At 57.4% G+C, this 21,305-nt stretch overlaps 2 protein-coding genes across 2 annotated transcripts in view; both read left to right on the forward strand.

Annotated features, from left to right (window-relative positions):
* Positions 1 to 8,738, forward strand: part of LOC123783612 (sodium/potassium-transporting ATPase subunit alpha-4) — a 29,183-nt gene extending 20,445 nt beyond the window's left edge. Inside the window, exons 16-22 of the mRNA XM_045784461.2 lie at positions 455 to 609; positions 768 to 891; positions 2,099 to 2,244; positions 4,972 to 5,102; positions 5,207 to 5,308; positions 8,317 to 8,408; positions 8,695 to 8,738. Of these exons, the coding sequence (XP_045640417.1) occupies positions 455 to 609; positions 768 to 891; positions 2,099 to 2,244; positions 4,972 to 5,102; positions 5,207 to 5,308; positions 8,317 to 8,408; positions 8,695 to 8,723 (779 nt within the window). The 3' untranslated portion in view covers positions 8,724 to 8,738. The remainder of the gene's footprint in view (positions 1 to 454; positions 610 to 767; positions 892 to 2,098; positions 2,245 to 4,971; positions 5,103 to 5,206; positions 5,309 to 8,316; positions 8,409 to 8,694) is intronic.
* Positions 8,739 to 12,224: 3,486 nt separating this feature from the next.
* Positions 12,225 to 20,934, forward strand: CASQ1 (calsequestrin 1). The gene is made up of 11 exons (XM_045784463.2): positions 12,225 to 12,731; positions 14,398 to 14,482; positions 15,278 to 15,378; positions 15,570 to 15,681; positions 16,022 to 16,095; positions 16,447 to 16,577; positions 17,631 to 17,676; positions 18,099 to 18,153; positions 18,371 to 18,471; positions 19,256 to 19,330; positions 20,359 to 20,934. Exons 1-11 carry the CDS (start codon positions 12,471 to 12,473, stop codon positions 20,491 to 20,493), a joined length of 1,176 nt encoding a protein of 391 aa, XP_045640419.1. The 5' UTR covers positions 12,225 to 12,470; the 3' UTR covers positions 20,494 to 20,934.
* The last annotated feature ends 371 nt before the right edge of the window (positions 20,935 to 21,305 follow it).

A 21,305-nucleotide genomic window follows, 5' to 3' on the forward strand; every position in this document is an offset into this window, starting at 1 on the left:
TCAAGCCATCTCGCAAGGCAGGAGGAATAAGGCTCGGGGAAGTGAGAGGGGCCCAAGGTCACAAGCTGTTGCGGCAGAAAATGGGATTGGAACCCAAGTCCGGACTCTTTCCACTTCAGTCTTAAACTTCTAATGGCTTTTATGTTGGCATTCTCAAGCATCTCTAAGTATCAGCCCAGCCCAGGCCTGTTTCATTCTCAGGGATCAGGTGCTGTTAGCCCCACTGAATCTGAGAACAAGGAACACGCAGACATGGTGAGCTAAGAAAGCAGGGCTCTAAGGAAGAGTCACGTGATTGGGGAACAAAGCTGGGAACGAGGACTGGGTCCAGGTCTCGGACCTCCGGACCCTTCCATGGGCTGTGATGCGGCTTTGTAGCGTTCTCTGTCCAGGAGCTGGTGTGTGGGTGGTGTCCTCTCTGTGCTTCTCACAGAAGGGTGGCTTTCCTCCCCAGGCCGCCTCATCTTTGACAACCTGAAGAAATCCATCGCATACACACTGACCAGCAACATCCCCGAGATCACCCCCTTCCTGCTTTTCATCATCCTCAGCATCCCCCTGCCTCTGGGCACCATAGCCATCCTCTGCATCGACCTGGGCACGGACATGGTGAGGCCCGAGCTGGGACCCGGCTCGCAGAGCTGCTGTGAGAGGGACCCGGCAGCAGGAAAAGTCTGTGTTCAGGGGGAGGGACAGAGCTCGCTCGAGTTACTTCTGTGTTTCCTTCTGAACTTTGTGTCCTTGTCACCCCCGCCCTCCATCCTCAGGTCCCGGCCATCTCCTTGGCCTATGAGTCAGCTGAAAGTGACATCATGAAGAGAGCCCCGCGCAATCCGAAGAGTGATAACCTGGTGAACCACCGTCTCATCGGCATGGCCTACGGACAGATTGGTGCGGCCCTCAGAGGCGTGGGGGGCTGGGGGCGTGGAGTCCGCTCCATTTCCAAGTCAGGGAGATATTTTCATGACAACAAACTGTGTGCTGGGCCCCAGGAACGCAGAGAGCCCCTGATGTCTGATCTGCCCTTGACTCAAGAGTCCAGCCGAGAAGGACCAAACATACAGAAAACGATAGCATCTTTCCAAGTGCCGAGAAATGAGCATGTACAGGACGTGTGAGAGGAGAACAGAGCAGGGGCTCAGGAGCCAGGAGGCTGGTCAGGGAGGCCGTGTGGAGGGAACAGGACGTGTGCCTGGTACTGGAAGGTGGCAGATGTACGGTCAGCTCAGCAGCCGGGGCGGGGGAGCTCCCATGCCTGCTTGCAGAAAAGCGAATAACCAGTTTGGGGGAGCCCTTGCTCCTGAGGAAGGAGCAGTAGGGGATGAGGCTGGGGATACAGGTAGCATTAATCCCAGGCCAGCCTTGAAAGACGCTGGAGAGCCGTTAGAAGCCTTTGCTCTTGAATTGCCAGTGCAGTGTTTCAGGGAGCAGGTGAGGGACAGACAGGGCAGATCACCCCAATATCTAGAGGAGGAAACACGTAGAAAAAGCACAGCTTTAGGAGCCAGACCTATGTTTGAGTCCCAATTTCACCACTTACTGCCTGTATGACCTTGAATGAGGACTAAATCTTTTTTGCACTTCCGTTATCCCACTTCTGAAAGGTAAATGATAGCTTATAATTGTGGTGAGGGTCGATGTCCACAGGGACTTGGGCGCAGTTCAGCAGTCAGTAGGCAAATGCTGGCGTCCGCTAGGCCATGACCAGGCTTGGCGGACGGAACTGTTGACTAAGGGACCGGCAAGGGCCAGTGGGGGAGGTGCGAGGAGAGGACAGGACCTGATGAGGGTCCGCATGTGAGAGGAAGTGGACTCAGAAGAGTCCAGTGCTCGCTCAGTGGAAAGAGAATAAATTCTCTCCAAGGTCCTTTCAGTTTTAAGATTATGTGACTCAAAGAGGACTCTGGGTTAAAATCCGGGCTTGGAGACAAGTCCTACAGAGAAGAAGGGATCCAGTGGCTGATGGCGGACATCCTCAGCACTAAAAGCTCAGACACACACCAGCCCAGCTAGAACCCGGCCACCACCCCTCCCACTGTCTGCCCTTTGAGGTCCCTCTCTGAGCCAGGTTCCTGTGTCCTGTGACTGTCCTTCACAGGAATGATCCAGGCCCTGGCTGGATTCTTCACCTATTTTGTGATCCTGGCCGAGAACGGATTCAAGCCTATGGACCTGCTGGGCATCCGCCTCAAATGGGAGGACCGGTTCTTCAATGACCTGGAGGACAGCTACGGACAGCAGTGGGTGAGTTGAAGGGGTAGCACCCGAAGCAGTGACCAATTAGGATGAGTAATGACAGGGAAGCGTGGAGAATATAGGCACCAGACAGAGCTGATGCCTCATCTCCAGCTCTCCATGACCTCAGTCTCCCATCACATCTTCAAAGAGTCTTCAGATGAAAACCTTTCAAACGATGACTTCATTTCTGTTCATTCGTGCTGTCACCTGTCCTTACCTGCATCTTTCAGCTTCCTTGGACCTGGAGGTCTTCCTCATCATGTCAGCTTTGGGGGGGCTGATTTCTGTGTTTCCAGGTTCTAGGCATCATTGCCTCAGATGTGAGCGCTGGGTCTTGTCTCTCTGTTTCACTCCCTCCCTCCATGGGAGTTCAAATAATATGACTTCAAGTCTGAAAACCTATGTGCATTGTATTTCCCTTTCTCACCTTTCTGAACTTGTTAAACCTAGAGGATGTCTCTCTGTAGTAGTCTTTCCTAAAACCCAAGATGAATGAGGCTCAAACGGAAGCCCTCTAGCCAACAGGATGTGTCCAAGAATTTGAGTAAGTCTGCTTTTTCCTACCTGTGAACGTGCCCGTCCCAATCTCTGAAACAGTGGGCAATGTGACACCAATAATTGCTAGACTTGTAGGACCACAGAGGACGCAAAGTCTATAGAAGCCACCTAGTCTGTTATCACTCTGTGAACAAGAAAGCTGAGTCTAGAAAGAATTTGCGACTTGTGCCAAGTCCCATGGGGCATCCCCAGAAGGGCTTTGCAGGAGCTCCGCACTGGTTCCTGCCCGACGCCATCCTCCTTCACCATGATGCCTCCACACCAAGCTAACTGTAGGTTTCTCAAAAGTATGTTAGAATCCTGGTTGTGGGAAAGGTGCCCCTTGTACACACTTGGCTTCCCCTAGCCGAACCCCACGGGGCCATCAGAGGTCAATGTTCCCAGCCACCACCATTGCTCCAGAGTCCGATGATGCCCAAAGTCATTACACCGTCAGCATCTCCTCAATCCTCAACTCCAGCCTTTGTTAGTTTTGTATCTTGATACCATCTCCCCGCTGCCAAGATGCGGCTTAACATATATTTATTTGTAATAAATTAAAGGTAATTAACATTAATTTGAAGTAACACCAAATTACATCAAAGACACCTTGAGGTATTGCAGAATGGGCTGAGAACAATTGCCCTGAGGAATAAAGCTCATAAAGGCCAGGTCTATGCCTCGTCCATGGCCATAATCTTCAGATAATGGCATACAGAGCCACCCCCCACCCCCGGAAGGACTCCACAGACTGCTAGAAGCAAGGAGAGCTCCTTATCTTCTAAATACCTCTCACCATTAATTCCACTGATCCCCACTCATTCATTCACGAATCATCTTCTAGGTACCAGATACTCTTCTGGCCCTGGGGGTATGGTAGTAAACAAATAATGGTCAAGTTATTGCTCTTGTGGAGTTTATATTCTAGTTAGGGGCAGGGGGTGGGAGGGGAGACAGATAATAACTAAATATGTAACCTACAGGGTCAATGGAACTTAAGTCCGAGTGGAGTCCGGGAAGTGTTGGAATTGAATGGGCGGGATGGAGAGATCGAAGTGGTGGTCAGAGAGGAGGAGATGCTTGAAACAGAAATCACAGAGAAACTAACTATTGGCAAGAACAGATCCGGAGTGTGACATGGGTGCCAGCAGCCCCGGTGGGGAGTGGAGGGCCACACTGCTGGAGAGGGAGACCGAGGGACGCTGAGGCCATGGTGGTGGAAGGATCATCCACATGGACATTTGAACCCCCAGAATCCAGGACAGGAGTGGTGTTAGGGCATCAGAGCTAAAATCTGCCAGCAGCCATGGAGTGCTGGTGTGCTGATGGCTGACTGCATGCAGGACAGTGGCAGTGGTGGGGGCGATCTGACATCACAAGCGGGCCCACAGGACTTGCTGCCGGCACAGCGAGGGCTCATCAAATTCCAGCCTTTTTGTTCCAATCACTGAAGGCGCTATCTTTCCCTCCAAGTGCCAGAGCCCGTGAGGCTCGATATGTAGTATCTTGTTGTCGCTCAGTCCTCCATTCTCAAATTCTTTATTGGATAGTTAGTTAGAACCCTGCTGTTTTTGTCTTTGAAACATGGCCTTTTTCTCTGGTCCAATGGAGATGCACCACTTCCTCATTCCCACAGTCCTCAGCGACTTCTCGGGACCTACTATGACGCTGGCTGGCCAGCCTACTTACCTTCCCCACTAGACTTAGGTTCCTTATGTGTATAATACGGATGCAAGGCAGCCCCAGTGGGTGAATGAGTGCTCCTCTCCGGGGCCACCCCCTCAGGCATTCCCTTCTCTGCGGCAGGATGCCCTCCTGCCCCACGTCCGTCTCGGAGCTCTTTCCTCTGACTCTGCTCTCCGGGTCTGCCTTCCCCCTCACAGCACCCTTCTTGTTCACCTGCTGAATGCTTCAGAGCCGTACACCTGCCATCCCCCAAACTAAGCATGGGAGGGCGGCGCCAAGGTCAATGAGACAGGTGCTCGCCCTTGAGTTGCTCTGAGTGGGTCAAGAAAGCGTGTAAACAGCCCACAACCCAACACGGAAAGCGCTGAGACAAGATGGTGGGAAATGTGGGGCCTAAGACCTAACTTGGCCTTGGGGTCCAGGACGGCAGGAGAGGGAAGAAGCGTATGAAGTAGGTCCGGATCCCTTCTGACGTGGTCCGTCTCCTCTCTGTCCTCCCCTCTCCTGTAGACCTATGAGCAGCGGAAGGTGGTGGAGTTCACCTGCCACACGGCCTTCTTCATCAGCATCGTGGTCGTGCAGTGGGCCGACCTCATCATCTGCAAGACCCGACGCAACTCAGTCTTCCAACAGGGCATGAAGTGAGCAGCCCCCGGCCCCGCCACCCTCACGTCCGCACACGGGGCACCGGCTCCCCTACCTCTCCGTCCCTTTCTCCAGCACACCCTTCAACATTTCTTCCCAGTAACAAGATCCTAATATTTGGAATCATGGAGGAGACCTTCCTGGCTGCTTTTCTGTCCTACGCTCCAGGCATGGACCTGGCCCTGCGGATGTACCCACTCAAGTGAGTAAAGCAAGGGACGCAGGCTGGCGGGGGGGGGGGGGGTCTCCAGCGTGGGGGTAGCCTGGGAGAGGAAGCCGCGTGTCTGAACAGGGAAGCCACGAGCTTGGGGCTACCTGCATGGACGGGGCTACCCTCGGTGATATAAGGAGAACCGTCGGTGCTCCCACAAACGCATCTTATTTAGGAAGGGACTGGGGCCTGTGCCAAATGACGGCACCCGGCGAGACAGGCAAACTTAGCAGACGTACCCGCTCTCGACACAGGGGCATCTTTTTTATGGTGACGTGCGGCATAGCTGTGCAGGATACAAACTGCTTGGAGCGGAAGGAAACATAAAAACAGCCTAATCTACGCAGGCCTGATTCTGTTGTACTTAGGCAAACACGTTCGATGTGCATGTGTGAGTGGGCACACTGAAATTCTTACTGTCTGGTACCTTGTTTTGTTCAAAACAGGCCCATGTTTTTGTTTTTTCGGTTTGTATTATTTTTTACATTAGTATATCCCTGTCGTGAAAAAATTTACAAGGAGGAGCTCCTGGGTGGCTCCGTCTGTTGAATGTCTGACTCTTGGTTTGGCTCAGCTCATGAGCCTTGAGATCAAGCCCCTTGGGGCTCCGTGCTCAGCAGGGAGTCTGCTTCCCCTCTCTCTCCCTCTACACCCCCTGCCCCCGTTTGCATAAGCACAAGCACTGTCTCTCTCTCTCTCTCTCTAAAATAAATAAATCTTTTTTTAAAAAAAGAAAATTTTACAGGGAAAAAAGCAAAACTGCCATGTCACCCCCCTCCCATCGCCCCACCCTTGGAGGGGGTCTATTCATGAACAGGAGTGTGTCTTTCCAGCTCGTCCGCGACAAATTCACACACCTCGCTCACCTTTCTGTCCCTTGGAGCGTTTTACACAATGCATTGTATACTGTAGGTGCTCAATGAATGTTTAACAACAGACACTGGCACTGCCCTTAGATACTGACAAGCCCAGGTTTGCATTTCAAGTCTCCAGAGTATTATTCTGGACGGTGTGTGACCAGGCTGAGCCCACAGCTGGGCCGGCAGGGACACACCCCCCGGGCGGATCGCTGTGAGAATTACGTGCGGACGTGTGTACGCTGTGCCGAGCGCGGCTGCATGGGTCACAGCGGGAGTTTGTTCGTAGTAGCCGGCTCCCTGCTGCTCTCAGCGTTGACATACACGTCACAGTGATGCAGTGAAGCATTAACCGTGCTCCCCAACCGTCCGTATGGACCCTGACCATCCCCCACATCCCCCAACACCGTGTTCACGTTGTTTTTCTATCTTCGCGTCCCTGATCCCCTGAGCTCGAGATCAGAGGCCATCGTGTCATCAGCTTTATTCCCTCATGACCTGCACGGACACAGAGCGACACACGGCGATTGCTGTTGAGTGAGTCTGTGGCTGTGTGCATGGAACTGTTTGTGTGCGTGTGGGATGAGCCAAGGCCGAGGCCCACGCTGGCCAATATGGCAGCCGCCATCTGATGTAGGATAGCCATGAGGGCTCAAAGCCGACAGCCAAGAAGGAATTCTTGAGATGTCTTTGGTGCTGAAAGGTGGTTTTATTAAAGCTCAGGGACAGGACCTGTGGGCAGGAAGAGCTGCACTGGGGCTGATTATATACTTTCAAGTTGGGAGGGGGTTAGGGAAGCATCCTCAGTCTCTAAGGAATTTGGAAGCAAGGTCTCCAGGACCCTGAGGGGGCGAGCTATTGTTAGGAAAAGGTCATTTATTACCGTCTAATAAAACCTTAGTCCTGAGACCCTTCAGATGTACATCGGTGGGCCATATGCTTGGGGGAGGATTACCAATACGTGTCTTGGGGGGGGGGGTAGAGATAAAGGAAGTTTCCAAAGGAATTTCTGTATGTTAAAGTAGGCTTACAGGGTCCTGGGAGTCGGGTTAAGATTGCCTTTTGCCCTTAGCAAGGTGTCCACATCAAGGCAGGTGAGTCCCTAGAGGAATGTCACTCTGCCCGTTTCAAGGACTTGCCAATGGGCTAAAGGCAGTATGGAAATTTAATTTTTCTTTGGTCTTTATTTCCCACATCACCCCCTTCGGTCAGGCGCTATTGAGCTCTTGAAATATGGCTAGTGAGACTGAGAAACTGAATTTGAAATTTTATCTAGTTAATGAGTTAGAAACTCAAGCAGTGTCCGATATTATTCGACTAAATACAACTTTCCTGTTTGGGTTGGACTACATTTTCCTTGACACTTTGAAAATTGAGTGTCTGATGTGCGATGTGCGGTCAGCATGAAGTTCTCCCTGGATCTCAAAGACTTAGGGTAAAAAGAAGCATGTAAAATATCTCCTTAATAATGTTTACATTGGTTCCATGTTGAAATGATGATACTTTGGATATACTGGGTTAAATAAAAACCTATTATTATAATTAATTGCCCCCGTTTCTTTTTACTTATTTTAATGCAGCTCCTGGAAAACATTAAGCCTCCCAGGCGGCTCGCAGTGTATTGCCCTGGGACGGCTCTGGTCTAGGCCACCTCCCTGTCACCCAAGGGAACAAATGTGGTTGTGATTTGACTCCTCCCCAGTCTCTCTCACCCTGGCCTCTAATGACAGAAGAGGTTCTGGAAGAAAAACGTTCCCCCTGTTTGCAACATGGACAAGTATATCCATTCCTTGGTGAACTATCCCGCAGGTGTAGTCTCAAGTAGACCGGTCCTGTGCAGACCACCTCCCCTTTGGGGGTGCAAGGCCCAGGAGACCTGCATGGCAACAGGGGTCTCCCTGAAGGACTCTGCAGAATCCAGGAACACCACGTGTACCTCTAACATGGCATTTATCACGTGTTGTTATCCCTGGCTTCTTACGTTTCTGTCTCCTCCCTCCCCCACCCAGCTCTGCCGCCCCAGAGCTAGGGCTCAACCCTGCACGCGATGACGAGACACTCGGTTCTGCGCTCTCTTCTCTGCAGCTGCCCTCCTCTGGCTCCTCTATCCCGGCCCCACTGACCCACGCTTGCTCTCCACAGGCTACTCTGGTGGTTCTGTGCCACTCCCTACAGCGCTCTTATCTTTATCTATGATGAAGTCAGAAAACTCATCATCCGACGTCATCCTGGCGGTGAGGCTTCCCATGCCCTGCTCTGAGGGGTCACCAGCCTCCTGAATGGCTGTCCCATCCTGCCTGGTTCCCAGGGGGCCAGGTCCCTCTCTCCCTAGCCCGCTGCCCGAATGTGCTGCCAGAAGGGACCTGACTCCCAGCGTCCACCTCCCTGCTCCTTCCAGTCTGCAGTGTCCTGAGTTCTACTGCCGGCCTCCTACCTCATCCTCCCTCCCCTCCTGCCTCCCTTCCCTAGAGGCCTCCCTTCCACCTTCCCCAGTTCACTCTGGTCCCCTCTCATCCACAGGCTGGCTGGAGAGAGAGACGTACTATTGAACTCGGCAGCAGAAGAGCTGCCCCTGCCGGGGGCGTCCTAGGGCCGGGGCGGGGGGGGGGCGTTGGGGTTATGAGCTTGGCGCATCTGAGAGAGCACGAGTCGGGGCAGAGATGCAGGGATGAATTACCCAGGATGAGAGAGACAGGCAATCCTGGGGCTGGACTGAGGGCACTGGGGGGTGGAGGGCGAGCACAGCCTGTGTCCCGCTGGGGCCCAGTGGGAGAGGCGCTGTCCTGTTGAATCAGTAGCCCATCTAGAGAGTAAATGTTTGCAATGACCCTCACTTGGCTGGATGTGTCCATCTGGTTTCTGGAAAGAGGGGCTTACTGTCACGGTGTCTTCGAGATCCCCAGGGGAGCGGGGCAGTCTTTCAGGGACCTTGACTTTCAGAGTCGGGGCTGGGAGGGGCTCGGAACCAAGCATCCGTACCCCCCTTGAGGGCTAGCCCCCATAAAGTCTGAAGACCTGAGGGATGGCTAGGACAGGACAAGCGCAGGGGCACAGGTGAGATAAGGTGAGGGAGAGGCAGTGGAGCCCCAGCCTGGAGAGGGGGCCATCCCACCCCGTCCACACAGGCAGACGGACTCATCAAGGAACTTTAGTGCTAGAAAAGACCTTATTTCATCAATGAAGAGCCCGATGTCCAGACAGGACTTGGGAAGCGTCCCACAGTGAGTGGCGAATGCGGGGCGAAGCCTGCCCTGGGGAAGGGCTGCTGGTCCCTGTGGTCTGCACCTGCCGTCAAGTATCTTGACCCCATCCCATCATTCTGGATCCCATAGTCTTGACTTTAGGGGACGTGCCCTGCCCTTTCACTCCCAGGCTCTGCACAGGGTGACAGCCATTCCCGAAGGTCTGGTCTCCTCAGCCTGAGAAGCTGGGCCTGGCTCCTTGCTTCTACCTCAGGTGGGGGAGGCGGCCTGGGCCCGGGCCCCGCAGGCACCTCACAGGCGGGGCCCCACTTCCTCTTCACCCACGTGCTGGCTGTTGCTTTGCTACGGGTCCACTTTGCCCTGGAGGTCATGTCAGGGTCACACCTCCTTGGGGGCTTAACCCAGAGCTGGCAGGGCCGAGGGAAATGCTGAGGAAATGTGTTGGAAATCACAGACTGTCACCAGACACAAAGCGTATGTGTTAAGTGACAGCGCGGTGTGCCCGGCCGTGGGACGAGCGCCCTGTGCACACCGTCCAGTCCCTCACACAACAAGCAGACGCTCAGCCCCCACCCGGGTGCCCCGATGAGGACAGACGCCAAGGTCTGCCTGAGCCCAGCCCTTCACGCCCTTAACCGCTTACAGCCCAGGCCCACGATGAGGGCCGGCCGGCGAAAAGACACAATGACAAAACAGAAACCAGAACAATAGTGTCGTGTGGGGAGAGGGTCCGCAGATGGGTCTGGAGGATGAGGGGTCCTGGGCTGGCAAAGAGAAGGCCATTGTAAGGTGTAGCCAGCCCCTCGGCCCCTGTATCAGGCTCCTCCCGAGGTCTCTCCCACCTGTCGCCCTCCCTCCTCCAACAGCAGGTCCCCTAGGGACAGGGCTATATCGGTCTGGGGTCCTTCCCCTGCTGCTGACAAGGCTGAACCAGGACTGGAAGATGGAGGGGCCAGGGCGTGGGGAGTGAGTGGGGATGGGGAGAACCGAGGGGCCAACTCCTCGGGTTTCAGTAGCAGGAGCTTCGGGTGGGTTAAAAATACAGAGGCCCCAACTCAGGGTCATTTGATACCGGCTGCTGAGGCCTATTAAGTCCAAGGGCCCAAAGGCAGGGGCCCAGAGGGAAGGGACAGCGTAGAAAGTGGGAGCAAAGCAGCAGGGAGAGCGGGGTGGGGAATGGGGGGAGGTGCAGCTGCTGGGGTGGGCTGGGTGGGACTTGGGGGCCCAGGTCACCATTTAGCCCCATCTCACACCCTTGGGGGTGCTGAGGAGCGGGTCCAATGTTCCAGCGTCTCCCCCTCCCCCAGAGTGCGGCAGAAGTCAGAAATCCACGCCCTCCCTCCTGCGTCTTCCATCTGGGGCGGGGGGGGGGGGGGGGCGGTGGCCAGCTCAGGGGCTCTCCTGTGAGACCAGGAGATGGATTCCGAGGACGCTCCAACCGGCCCTGCTCAGGTTAGCTCTGGCCTCTCTTGCTCCAGTGACAGCTGTCTCTCTTGGACCCCCTCCTGCCACATTCTTGAGATTTTCCGTGGCCTTCCTTGCTTTGCGGTGCAAGGTCCACCCCACAGGAAAAGTTATTCCTCTAACATAATTTCATGCCCCTGCCTGGGTGCAAAATAAACCCTGTCTCTCCAAAATCAGAGATAGCTCAGGGTGAGGATGGAGGGCTCTGATCTAGCCTCTCCCATGGGCTCCCTTGTGCCTCAGTTTACCTGTGCCTGGTAAGAGCCCTGGAGGGCCATGAAGAGGGTCCTTCCATCCTAGGAACCCAGAGCTGAACTCATCCACAGCCCTTGGGTCGGGGCTTGGGAAGTTAGAGCCCCTCCCCCCACTCCCGCTGGGCCCTCACGTGCAGAACGAGTCAACAACCCCCCCCCCCACTCTGCTGCAGGGCCCACCTCGTCAGGTTTCCCCCAGTCAGCTTCTCCCCTGGCCTTTCCACCTGATCCCCTCCCTCCTTACAAGCATCAAGCCGGGGAGCCCTCCCCCCACCGTGCCCTAGAGAAGCGACTTCCCCTGGATCGGAGTGCCGAGCACAAGCAGGAGGCAGCAGCTGCAGGATTTTCCCCTTCTGCACGGCCCGTGGAGACAAACCCAAGTCACATTTCTGCTTGGTGGATGTGGGCCAGCTCTTCTTTCCCCACGCCCGTCCTTCCCCGGCGTCCCGACTTCGGGTGTTGAGTGAAGCACAGGAAAGTGGCTGGGGCCTAGCCAGGTCGCCCGTCCTGGACAAGGCTGCATCTTTTATTCAGAGAATGACCTCATCCTTGATCCTGGTTCTTGAAAGGGAAGTGCAGGGGGTCTCTTCCTGCAGCGCGGGTGCTTTTCACCACCCTCTCCTCATCACGATTGAGGAAACAGACTGCGTCCAGAGGACAGTCCCAGGTTTTAGGACGAGAGGCAATCTGGCCTCTGTGCCCCCTTTGTCCTGTCATACGAATTTAATCTCTGACCCAATATCCCTCCTCTCCACCCCCATTTCCCTGGGTCTGGGTACCCTTGCCCTCCCTGGACTCTCCCTCATGACCCCACGCCTCCCCTCCCCCAGCCCAGCTCATTTACCTCCGACTCATCTGGTCTTATTTTTAGCTCAGGCTTTTTCCTTTCTTAATATGGCGATGAGCTTTTCAGGCCGGCGTGGGGACCGTGCTGAGGAGCCCTGGCCGTCGGGGAAGGTGGCGGGGGAGGGGCTCTGGGAGCCCAGGGCGAGATGGAGGAGGAGGGGGGGTCTCGGCCCTCCTGGAGCTGTCCTGGCCTCAGAAGGTTATCCCCTCTCCTGCCAATCCCAGAGACATATTTAGATGGAGCCCTGTGGGGGCCCAGCGGTGCCAGTTTCAGGGACGGCTCCGGTTCCCTCCCCGCCCCCTGCTCCTATCCCTCCTCCTGACCCTTTCACTCTTGGCTCTGTCGGCACTTTGTCCAGGACCCAGCAGTGTCCTCTGTCCACCGCTCTTGGCCGTTCCCCACCCCACCCCCACGGTGAGCCCCTCACTCAAGATTCAGGACCCGGGACCCCGTCCGACCCCAGCCACCCTCTTCCGGACCCGGAGAGCCGCCCCTGACCCTGCTCCCTGCACGCGCACCGCAGACAGGATGGGGGCCAGCGCTGGGCCCGGCCTGCGGCCCGCACTGCTGTTACTGCTCGTGCTAGGCACACCCAAGCTGGGGGTGCAGGGGGAGGACGGACTGGAATTCCCTCAGTACGACGGGGTGGACCGTGTGGTCAATGTCAACGCGAAGAACTACAAGAACGTGTTCAAGAAGTTCGAGGTCCTGGCGCTGCTCTACCACGAGCCCCCCGAGGACGACAAGGCCTCACAAAGACAGTTCGAGATGGAAGAGCTGACCCTGGAGGTGAGTGGTGGGCTCTGCCGGCCTGCCCAGCACAGCGGCCTCTCCCGGAAACCCCTGGCCTGCAGCCGTGTGCAGGTTTGGAGGGGGCTCGGGGCTCGGGGCAGTGCTGCCGCAGACTCGTGGCTTGTGGCCTCAGCCCCACGAGAAAGTGACTTGGAACCCAAAAGTCCCAGCTCAGGTAGGCACGTGTAGAGGGGAGGGGCTGCAGGGAGACCCCTCCTCCAGGCCCCAGGAGGCTGCTGGTGCTAGGCTTGGCCACGACGGAGGTGTCCTTGGAAGGGGAGCACAAAAAGGGAAAGGGACGAACTTAGGAGGAGGGGGAGGGGCTGCATGGCAGCGCACGGCACCCCCATCTACTCTCTGAGCTGGAACATGCCCCTCTGGCCCTCTGTCCACACACTGCAGGGCCTGCGCCCCAAGCCCGTCCAAACGGTATGCCCCGTAAGTGCCACCGACCTCTTACTGGCATGGCCATCTGCTTCCCCCCGGAGGTTAACAGAGACCGCCGTGGCGCCCACTGGCCTCAGTCCCTCTCTCCCTAATTCTCCATCTGCCCCTACTGGGTCAGGCTGGATGCCCTGACTGCAATATTCTTGCGATCGGAGGAGGCTTCAGAATGCCTTCCCCAGCTTCTCTCTGTGGGAAGGTTCTCCTCGCCCCCAAGCAGACTTACAAAGAGAGAAGGCCTGTGTTTGGGGGTGACTAGGAGATGCGATCCCACACAGTCTCTAGCAGCCAGGACATGGTCGTGTCCCATGCCAAGCTTCTGCAGCCCGTTCCCCAGCCCAGCAGGACAGCCAGGCCCCAGCCTGCCCGCAGGCAGGACCACGGGCTCTTGTTTCTGTGTGTCCCTGCCGTGCTGGAACCCGCCATCTGACGAGCGCTCTGAGTATTTTTATCCTGAGTACTCAGCATCTCTGCCCATCCACCTGCCAACAGCCTCCCTGTGCTCCCGAGAATCCCGGCGCCTGCGTCTGCAGGCGGAGAGCCCCGGGCCGAGTCCAGCGGGGAGGCTCGAGGGGGCAGTGACGTACGGCGGTGGCCGTCCACAGCCTGAGCAAGGAAGGGCTGGGTCCACAGGGGCAGTTCGGCCTCAGTGAAGAGAGCCCTGCCATGTCCCCTCTCACGCCTGCTGGAGTTTCTGCCTCTGACAGTGACAGGTGGGGGCCACCGCGACATCTACTCTCAGCGCTCTGGCTCCCGCCACTGCTCAGTGACATGACCGCACCCCCCACCCACACCTTCCTGCCCTCCAAATGCCCCAGTGGGGGTCCCTCGGAAGAACCCCAGGGACTTCTAATGTCATCCCACACTGAGCACGGCCTTTAATGAGGATGGCGGGCAGGGCTCAACCCCGGAACAGGAAGGGCCTCAGTTACTCTGAAGCCAGACTCCCCCTCATCCCTCAGAACCGGGAAAGTAGCCCGCGCCGGCCTTACTGAGCAACGGCAGAAGCTCGGTGTGAGGGAGCCCACGTGTCCAGGGCCCGAAACCCAACCGCAGACCAAAGGGTGGGCTTGCAGGGAACAGAGCTACCCGGCAGCCTTGCGCGGTGCGAAGGGCAGCTCTTATCTTCCCCCCATCCCAAATGACGCCCCTGGGAAGCGTGAGATGGGCACGGGTGACTAAGAACCCCTAGCTGATTTTAACCCTATGCTCCTTCCAGTTAGCGGCCCAGGTCCTCGAAGACAAGGGCGTTGGCTTCGGGCTGGTGGACTCTGAGAAGGACGCAGCTGTAGCCAAGAAACTAGGTGAGGGGGGTGGGGGTCGTGGGGGCCCGGGGAGGCCAGGGGTAGGGGGGTGGGCATGGGGGATGGGGGAGGTCCAGGCCAGGAATTTGGAGGGCAGCCCTTGTACAGGCCAAGGGCCCCAAGGTGCCTCGTCTGGCAGAGGTGAGAAAAGACTGACATCAGGAGGGGCCTGGCGGGGGGGTCCCGCATTTCCTCCCTCCTCATAGAGACCCAGGCTTAAATCCCAGAAAGAGGTGGGGTGGCCTTCCTCACACTTACCTACAAACCAGGACTAGGTGCTGGAAGAAGGAGGCAGTCCGGGAGCACAGGCGGGGCTGGGGAGGCCTGCGAAGTTGTCTCCCAGCCCCTCGGTCCAGAGTCTGGTTGGTGGGGGGCGGGGGGGAGGGATGGCGCCAGCCGCCAGGGAGCAGCACAAGCCTGAGCTGGACTCCGGATGTGGCTGGGAGGGCAGTCGGTTCTGAAGTCATCTGGTCAGTAATAGCAGCGGGTTACAGGGCTGGCCCGGGGGTGAGCGACTGGAGTCCTCGGAGGAGGTAAAGGAATGTCCGTCTGTAGTTAGGGCGAGCAGAGAAAGGGAGACATCTGCTAGAATCTACGTCTCCCCATGTCCCCCGACACCCCCGCTGAGCCCCCCTTCTCCTGGAGAGCCCCTGGCCCGGCCAGCTGCCTGGGCTAGACCCACAGACACAGTCCCCAGGGCTGCAGGAGCCTGAAGTGAGATGAGCAGGGTGGGGGCAAAGGAGAGGGGGAGGACGTGGGGTCCAGGGGCTCACCTCCAGCTCACTCGCTCCCTAGGACTCACGGAAGAGGACAGCATCTATGTGTTCAAGGGAGATGAAGTCATTGAGTATGACGGCGAGCTTTCTGCGGACACCCTGGTGGAGTTCCTACTCGATGTGAGGGTTCTCCTGGACCTACCGGCCTTGCTTGAAGACTTCACACCCGTCCCCAGCCAAGTGCAGCCTTGCACACGCACACACATGCACGCATGCACAGGCTGCAGACAGCGCCTTCCTCCCTCCCAGCCCTGCCTCCCTCGTCCCCCTGCCTGCTCCCTCCAGTGAGGAGAGAACTCGCTGTCCTCCAGGTCCTAGAGGACCCTGTGGAACTGATTGAAGGCGACCGCGAGCTGCAGGCATTCGAGAACATCGAGGATGAGATCAAACTCATCGGCTACTTCAAGAACAAAGATTCAGAGCGTGGGTAACCCCCAGATGCCCCTGTCTCTCCTTGGACTCCCGTTTTACCCGTCTCCCTAACCCTACCCCCACTCCACCCACAGTCTCCGCGTCTCTACAACCGACCCCCTGGCATGGGCAGCTCCCTGGCCGCTCTGACCTCTCTGTCCTTGGGGCTCCCAGACGGGGACTCCCAGCACCCTAACTTCCCCCACTAGAGTTCTGCTGCTCTCAGAGGACTAGGGGGCGGGTCTCAGAAGGAACCCCTCTGGCCAAAGTAGACTTGGGGAAAGACAGAGGGGCCATGACTCCCTGGCAGACCCTGGCGCCCCCAGAGACTGACTCCGCGTTACTCCCTCAGATTACAAGGCCTTCGAGGACGCGGCGGAGGAGTTTCACCCCTACATCCCCTTCTTCGCCACCTTCGACAGCAAGGTTCTCCCACCTGTGGCCATGTGGGGTCCCCCTTGCTCCCTGCAGCTGCCCTCAGGACCCCTCTCCCAGAATCTCTGGGGGACCTGGTCCCTTGCTACACATGACACTCCCCACCCCCATCCCCACCGCCACCTCAGGCCTCTCCCTCTTGCCCCAAAGCTTTTAGATCCTTTAACCCACCTCTCGGGTTCAACCAAAGCCCAGGGAAGTGAAGGCACTTGTCCATTGTCACAGCGGCAGTGACAAGGGCCCAGGTTGTCTGATTCCCTTGCTAAGATCTGCTCCCCGTACCACGGCCTCTCCCCATGACCCGCATCCCCCACTCCACTCCCCCTGCCCTCTCCCCCAAAGGTGGCAAAGAAGCTGACCCTGAAGCTCAACGAGATTGATTTCTACGAGGCCTTCACGGACGAGCCGGTGACCATCCCGGACAAGCCCAACAGCAAAGAGGAGATTGTCAGCTTCGTGGAGGAGCACAGGAGGTGGGCACCGGGGAAACCCTGAGCCGGGGACGCCTCCTCGGGCCCAAATGCCCATGACCGAGAGGGGCCAGGGGACCTCAGCCCACCAGGAAGCTGGTCTGGCCAGGAGATGAATGCCCTTCTGGGTACGACTGCTCCCTCACACGCCAGCCGGGTTCTGCAGGGTTTCGCACCCCATTTAGCCTGGAGCCCCATGCACGCCTCCCCCATATGCACGTACAGGTGGCTGCGAGGTTGGCAGTGACGAGCGCTGACCGCCGGTGGTCCGCCAGGAACGCCGAGGTGCTTTCCATCCGCATTATTGTTTTTAATCCTTTCAACAACCTCAGGAAACGAGGTCCCACCGGTAGGAAGTGTCAGAACGGGATCCTGACCCAGATCTGGCCACCACTGAGTCTCAACCTGGGTGGAGGGACAGGCCAGGTGCGGGAGGGTCTTGCCCTCCAGGAGACATCCAGTGTTTCTGGTTGAGGAGACAGATACCGGTGTTCGGTGGGGAGAAGCAGGGACACTGCTAACATCCCACAGGGCACACAGGACGGCCCCCCACAACAGAGAATTCTCCAGCCCCGAACGAACGTCAGTAGTGCTGAGCCGGAGAGACCCTGCCCGCACTCACACACGATTCTCTTCCTTTGAGGCACGCCACAGCCGGGAGCGTCCCCTCGTGTCCGTGGAGCCGCCACCAGCCTCACTCTCTCCCGCTGGATCACGGTCCCCTTTGTCGGGGAGGGCCAGTCTGCTTCTCTCCACAGTACCTACACGGCACGTCACAGTGCCTAGAACTTCTCAGACTCTGTTGTACCCAAAGAATGAGAGAATGCCCAGCTATCACGTTCTTACCTTTCTCCAAAGACTCTCTTCCAGGCCACGGGCCCACCCGCTGCCCTCCCACCTGCTGTAACCAGGCGGTGACCTGGGCCTGGAGCCCAGAGCTTAGACTTTGCCAGATGGCTCTGCTCTGGCCTACAAGCTGTCTGTGCCCTAGGCTTGACCCAGAACTCTCTGGGGGGGCATCCTTCTCACCCACTGAGTCGTGACTGTCTCTTCCAGGTCCACCCTGAGGAAGCTGAAGCCCGAGAGTATGTATGAGACGTGGGTGAGTGTCCCCGCCGGACGGGGCCGGGTGCCCGGGGGGGCGTGGGTGGCTGAAGACGCAAGTCCTGGAAACTTCCCGCCCTGCTGCGCTCCGTGCCTGGCTCGTAGGAAAGACCACGCAGCAGCAAAGTTTGGAGGCTGCTGCTCTGGAGAATGTGCCAGGACTTGGGAGACACACAGAGGCTGATACAGATGACAGGGAAGGAGATCTGGGGCTAAAGAATTTGCTAGAGGAGGGTAGAGGAGGTGTGGGGCCCTGAAGGGGAAGCGAGCCGTCCGTGTCACCTGGGAAAGGGCCACCGTCACAAGAACGTACCTGATCCAGAAGCTTGAGTTCCACGAAATTCAGGCTCCGGGAAGATGTAGGGTGTGTGTGGCTGTCTCACTTCAGGAAGCATAGCTAAGCCCCGCTGCCCCTCACAGGAGGACGACATGGACGGAATTCACATCGTGGCCTTCGCGGAGGAAGCTGACCCTGGTGAGGGAGGGATGCTGGTTTGGTCTGGGGGGAGGGACGCTGGTGAGAGGGGGAGACAGCGATGCTTGTGAGAGCACAGGCATCAAGGGGAGGCATTCCTAGGAGTGCAGTGACCCCGGGATGAGACTCCAGCAATGGGGGGAGGTGGGGAGTGCCAGGGACCCCTGCTGCCTCTTCCCTGTCCCACCTAACACCACTTACTCATGTTCCCTCCCAGACGGCTTCGAGTTCTTGGAGACGCTCAAGGCGGTGGCCCAAGATAACACTGAAAACCCCGATCTCAGCATCATCTGGATCGACCCGGACGACTTCCCCCTGGTAAGAGGCATGGCTCTCCCACGGCAGGGCCTGACGCGGTGGTCCTTTCTGAAAGGAGAGTCAGAGTTCCTGCCCCAACTCCCGGCCCGAGGACCTTGGGAGGTGACATCTGGTGCTCCAGGGCACCGCGGGCACTGAGGGCACCCTGAGAAGGGGAGACAGGACGGGAAGTAAATGACATGAAGCATAGCACACACGATGGCCAGAGCAGAGACACGGCAGGGAGCTCGCGTGCCCAGGGCTGGCTCCTTCTACAAAGACCAGAGTGTCGGGGGGCAGGTGGGCTCACGAACCCTGCAGGTGGGTCTACACAATCACAGACTGAGAGCATGGAGAGTCCACGCCACAGGGGGCAGCTTAGTTCCCAGCCGGATCCCCAACACCTCGCCCTGGTTGTTGAAAGAGAGAAGTGAGGAGCATTGATGATTACCAGGGACGACGACCTTAGAGATACAGAAGGCGACGGTCACTGAGAAGTGACTTGCCCAAAGTCACAAGGTCATGCAGTAGCAGAGCCAGGATCAGAACACGGGTTCCTATTCAGTTTTCCTGGGAAAGGAAGGGCCAGTGTCTTCAGCTGACCCTCCCAATACTTTCCCTTTGAGATTTTTACCTGCAACTGCTTACCTCTGCCTCTTTCCTTCAGGCCCCACAGCTGGACCCATCCCCCATCCACTGTGGGTTCACAGTGACCTTCTCTGTCCCTGGGCTGACCCTCATGCTCCCCCTCCTAGACTCACGTGCTCCTAGACGCTGTTACTTACCGTGTGCGGTCTCTCCACAGCTGGTGCCCTACTGGGAGAAGACGTTTGACATTGACCTGTCGGCCCCACAAATAGGCGTGGTCAACGTTACCGACGTGAGTTTCCTCCGCGCATGCCCCACTGGCCCCCCACTCTACTTCCCAGCCCAGCCCCCTCTCCCCGCTCCGCTGCCCCCCGCCCCAGGAGTCAGACATGCCCGTCTCACGGCTGGGTAGAGGGAGAGACTGAGGCCCTGAGCACGCCCCGCCACAAGCAGCTCCTCACCCTTCAAGGCCTGGTCCACATCCTCGCTTCTCCAGAAGTGTCCCCAGATCTCCTGTTTGGAGTCAGGCCCCCTCCTCGGCACCCGCAGAGCCCATCTGGCATTGTGAATGGGACTTCAGTACGGCTAGCTCTGTGTCGTGTCTGCCTCTCCCGCAGACTGAGATCTTTGAGGGCAGAAATCTCATTCACACATGGCAGGTGCCCCAGCGACGTTTGTGGGGGTGAAGTGAATAAGCCACAGTGTCTGCGTTCGTACTGTTCTCAGCGTGACTGGGGAGGCAGGTATTCTGTTAACAACACGGCCAGATCTTATAAACCCGATCATAAAGAGACCCATAAAATGCTAGAAGCCACAGAAATCAAAGCCACTTCTGCTGGAGACAATGAGAGAAGGGTTTCAAATGAGTGGCTTTTAAAGTGGAGACCGGACAGCCTGTAGGAGTCTGACGCGTGCAGTTGATGACGAGTCATTTCCAAACCGATGAAAAAGTTAGTGCGAAAGGTCAAAGGTAGGAAAGTGAGTATCAGGTTCTGGACGAGGCAAGTCGGTTTTTATGGCTTGCGAGACTAGAGGCTTCCGCGGACGGTGCTGGAAAAGCAGGTTATGAAAAGCTGAAGGGCGGCTGGCTTGACTCTCTGGCCGCCTGTGTTTCCCCATCAAAGGCGAACCCAGCCATCCCTGTTCCCCTGTCACTACTCCAACCCAGACATTCACCTGGACAGCTTCCCTGGCCAGTGACAGATGAAGGGAAGGGACAGAGGACATAGGGAAGGGCGGAGGGAGCACCATGAGCAGGAGGACAGGTCTGAAGACCTGAGCCGGGCTTAGCTTCGGTCCCCTGTCTGTGCCTGGTCCCAGGCGGATAGCGTGTGGATGGAGATGGACGACGAGGAGGACCTGCCTTCCGCGGAGGAGCTGGAGGACTGGCTGGAGGACGTCCTGGAGGGGGAGATCAACACGGAGGACGATGACGAGGAAGACGACGACGACTAGTTGCTGTGGCCGCCATCTCCCAGCCCGCCCGCTCTCCTCGTGCTCCCTCCCGCCCCCTGTCCCTCCCTGGGCTCCTCCAGGGACACTGGGTCATCCTCGGCCATAGGGAGGCCATATGCTGAGTGCTGAGACCCTGACCCTCACCCGACGAGGCCAGGACCCACTCCTCAGCCGACTCTCTCCTGTCCCTCAACGGCCCTGTTCCTCCGATTTGTTTCCTCCATGCTCTGTATACTCTTTCCTGCGATTCTTTTCTCCTCTGGTCCCTCCACCTGCACACACTCTTCCCCACACTCTGAAATCCTCCCTCCTTCTGGCAGGCCGATCCCTGGCCAGGAGGAAGGGCCGGTCCTGTGTCTGGGGCTCTCTCTCGGCCATGTCTCGTTAATGTATTTGGGTCAAATATTGAGAGGCCTCAATAAAGGATCTGGGGCAGCATGAGCCAGTGTCTGCTGACGAGGTCTCACCCCCACGGCAAGAGGGAGGCAACCCGAGGATGGGGTCTGGGGGTGCGGGCCTTGTTCGGGTGCTGTGATGGGGGGCTCCTCCAGGCAGTTACCCCAGAGAAGAGTGGACTGTTTGTCTGCTGCCCGTCCACAAGCTTTTCCCCGAACAGTGTGTTTGTCCAGCACCACTGGGAGGCTCTGGGAGAACGGGGAGTGCTGGGCCTGTCCTTGCTCTCCAGCTGCTCAGCCTCACTGGGAAGTCGAGACAAGCAACGAAACAGCTGAACCCTAATACAAAGCAAGAGTAATTAGGGGATTATGTGCAGCTTGATAGCACCCTTCCTGCAGCTCTTCTTTGAACCGTCA

This window comes from Ursus americanus, chromosome 2 (genome assembly GCF_024610735.1).
Source record: "Ursus americanus isolate L20-20 chromosome 2, mUrsAme1.1.p, whole genome shotgun sequence".
Classification (NCBI taxonomy): domain Eukaryota; kingdom Metazoa; phylum Chordata; class Mammalia; order Carnivora; family Ursidae; genus Ursus; species Ursus americanus.

What these genes read in the sequence shown, in the direction of transcription:
- CASQ1 (XM_045784463.2), top strand. Translation starts at nt 12,471, where the DNA reads ATGGGGGCCAGCGCTGGGCCCGGCCTGCGGCCCGCACTGCTGTTACTG. An exon ending in CAAGAACAAAGATTCAGAGC is followed by an intron (nt 15,682 to 16,021) that starts GTGGGTAACCCC and finishes TTACTCCCTCAG; the next exon opens with ATTACAAGGCCTTCGAGGAC. An exon ending in GCGTGGTCAACGTTACCGAC is followed by an intron (nt 19,331 to 20,358) that starts GTGAGTTTCCTC and finishes GCCTGGTCCCAG; the next exon opens with GCGGATAGCGTGTGGATGGA.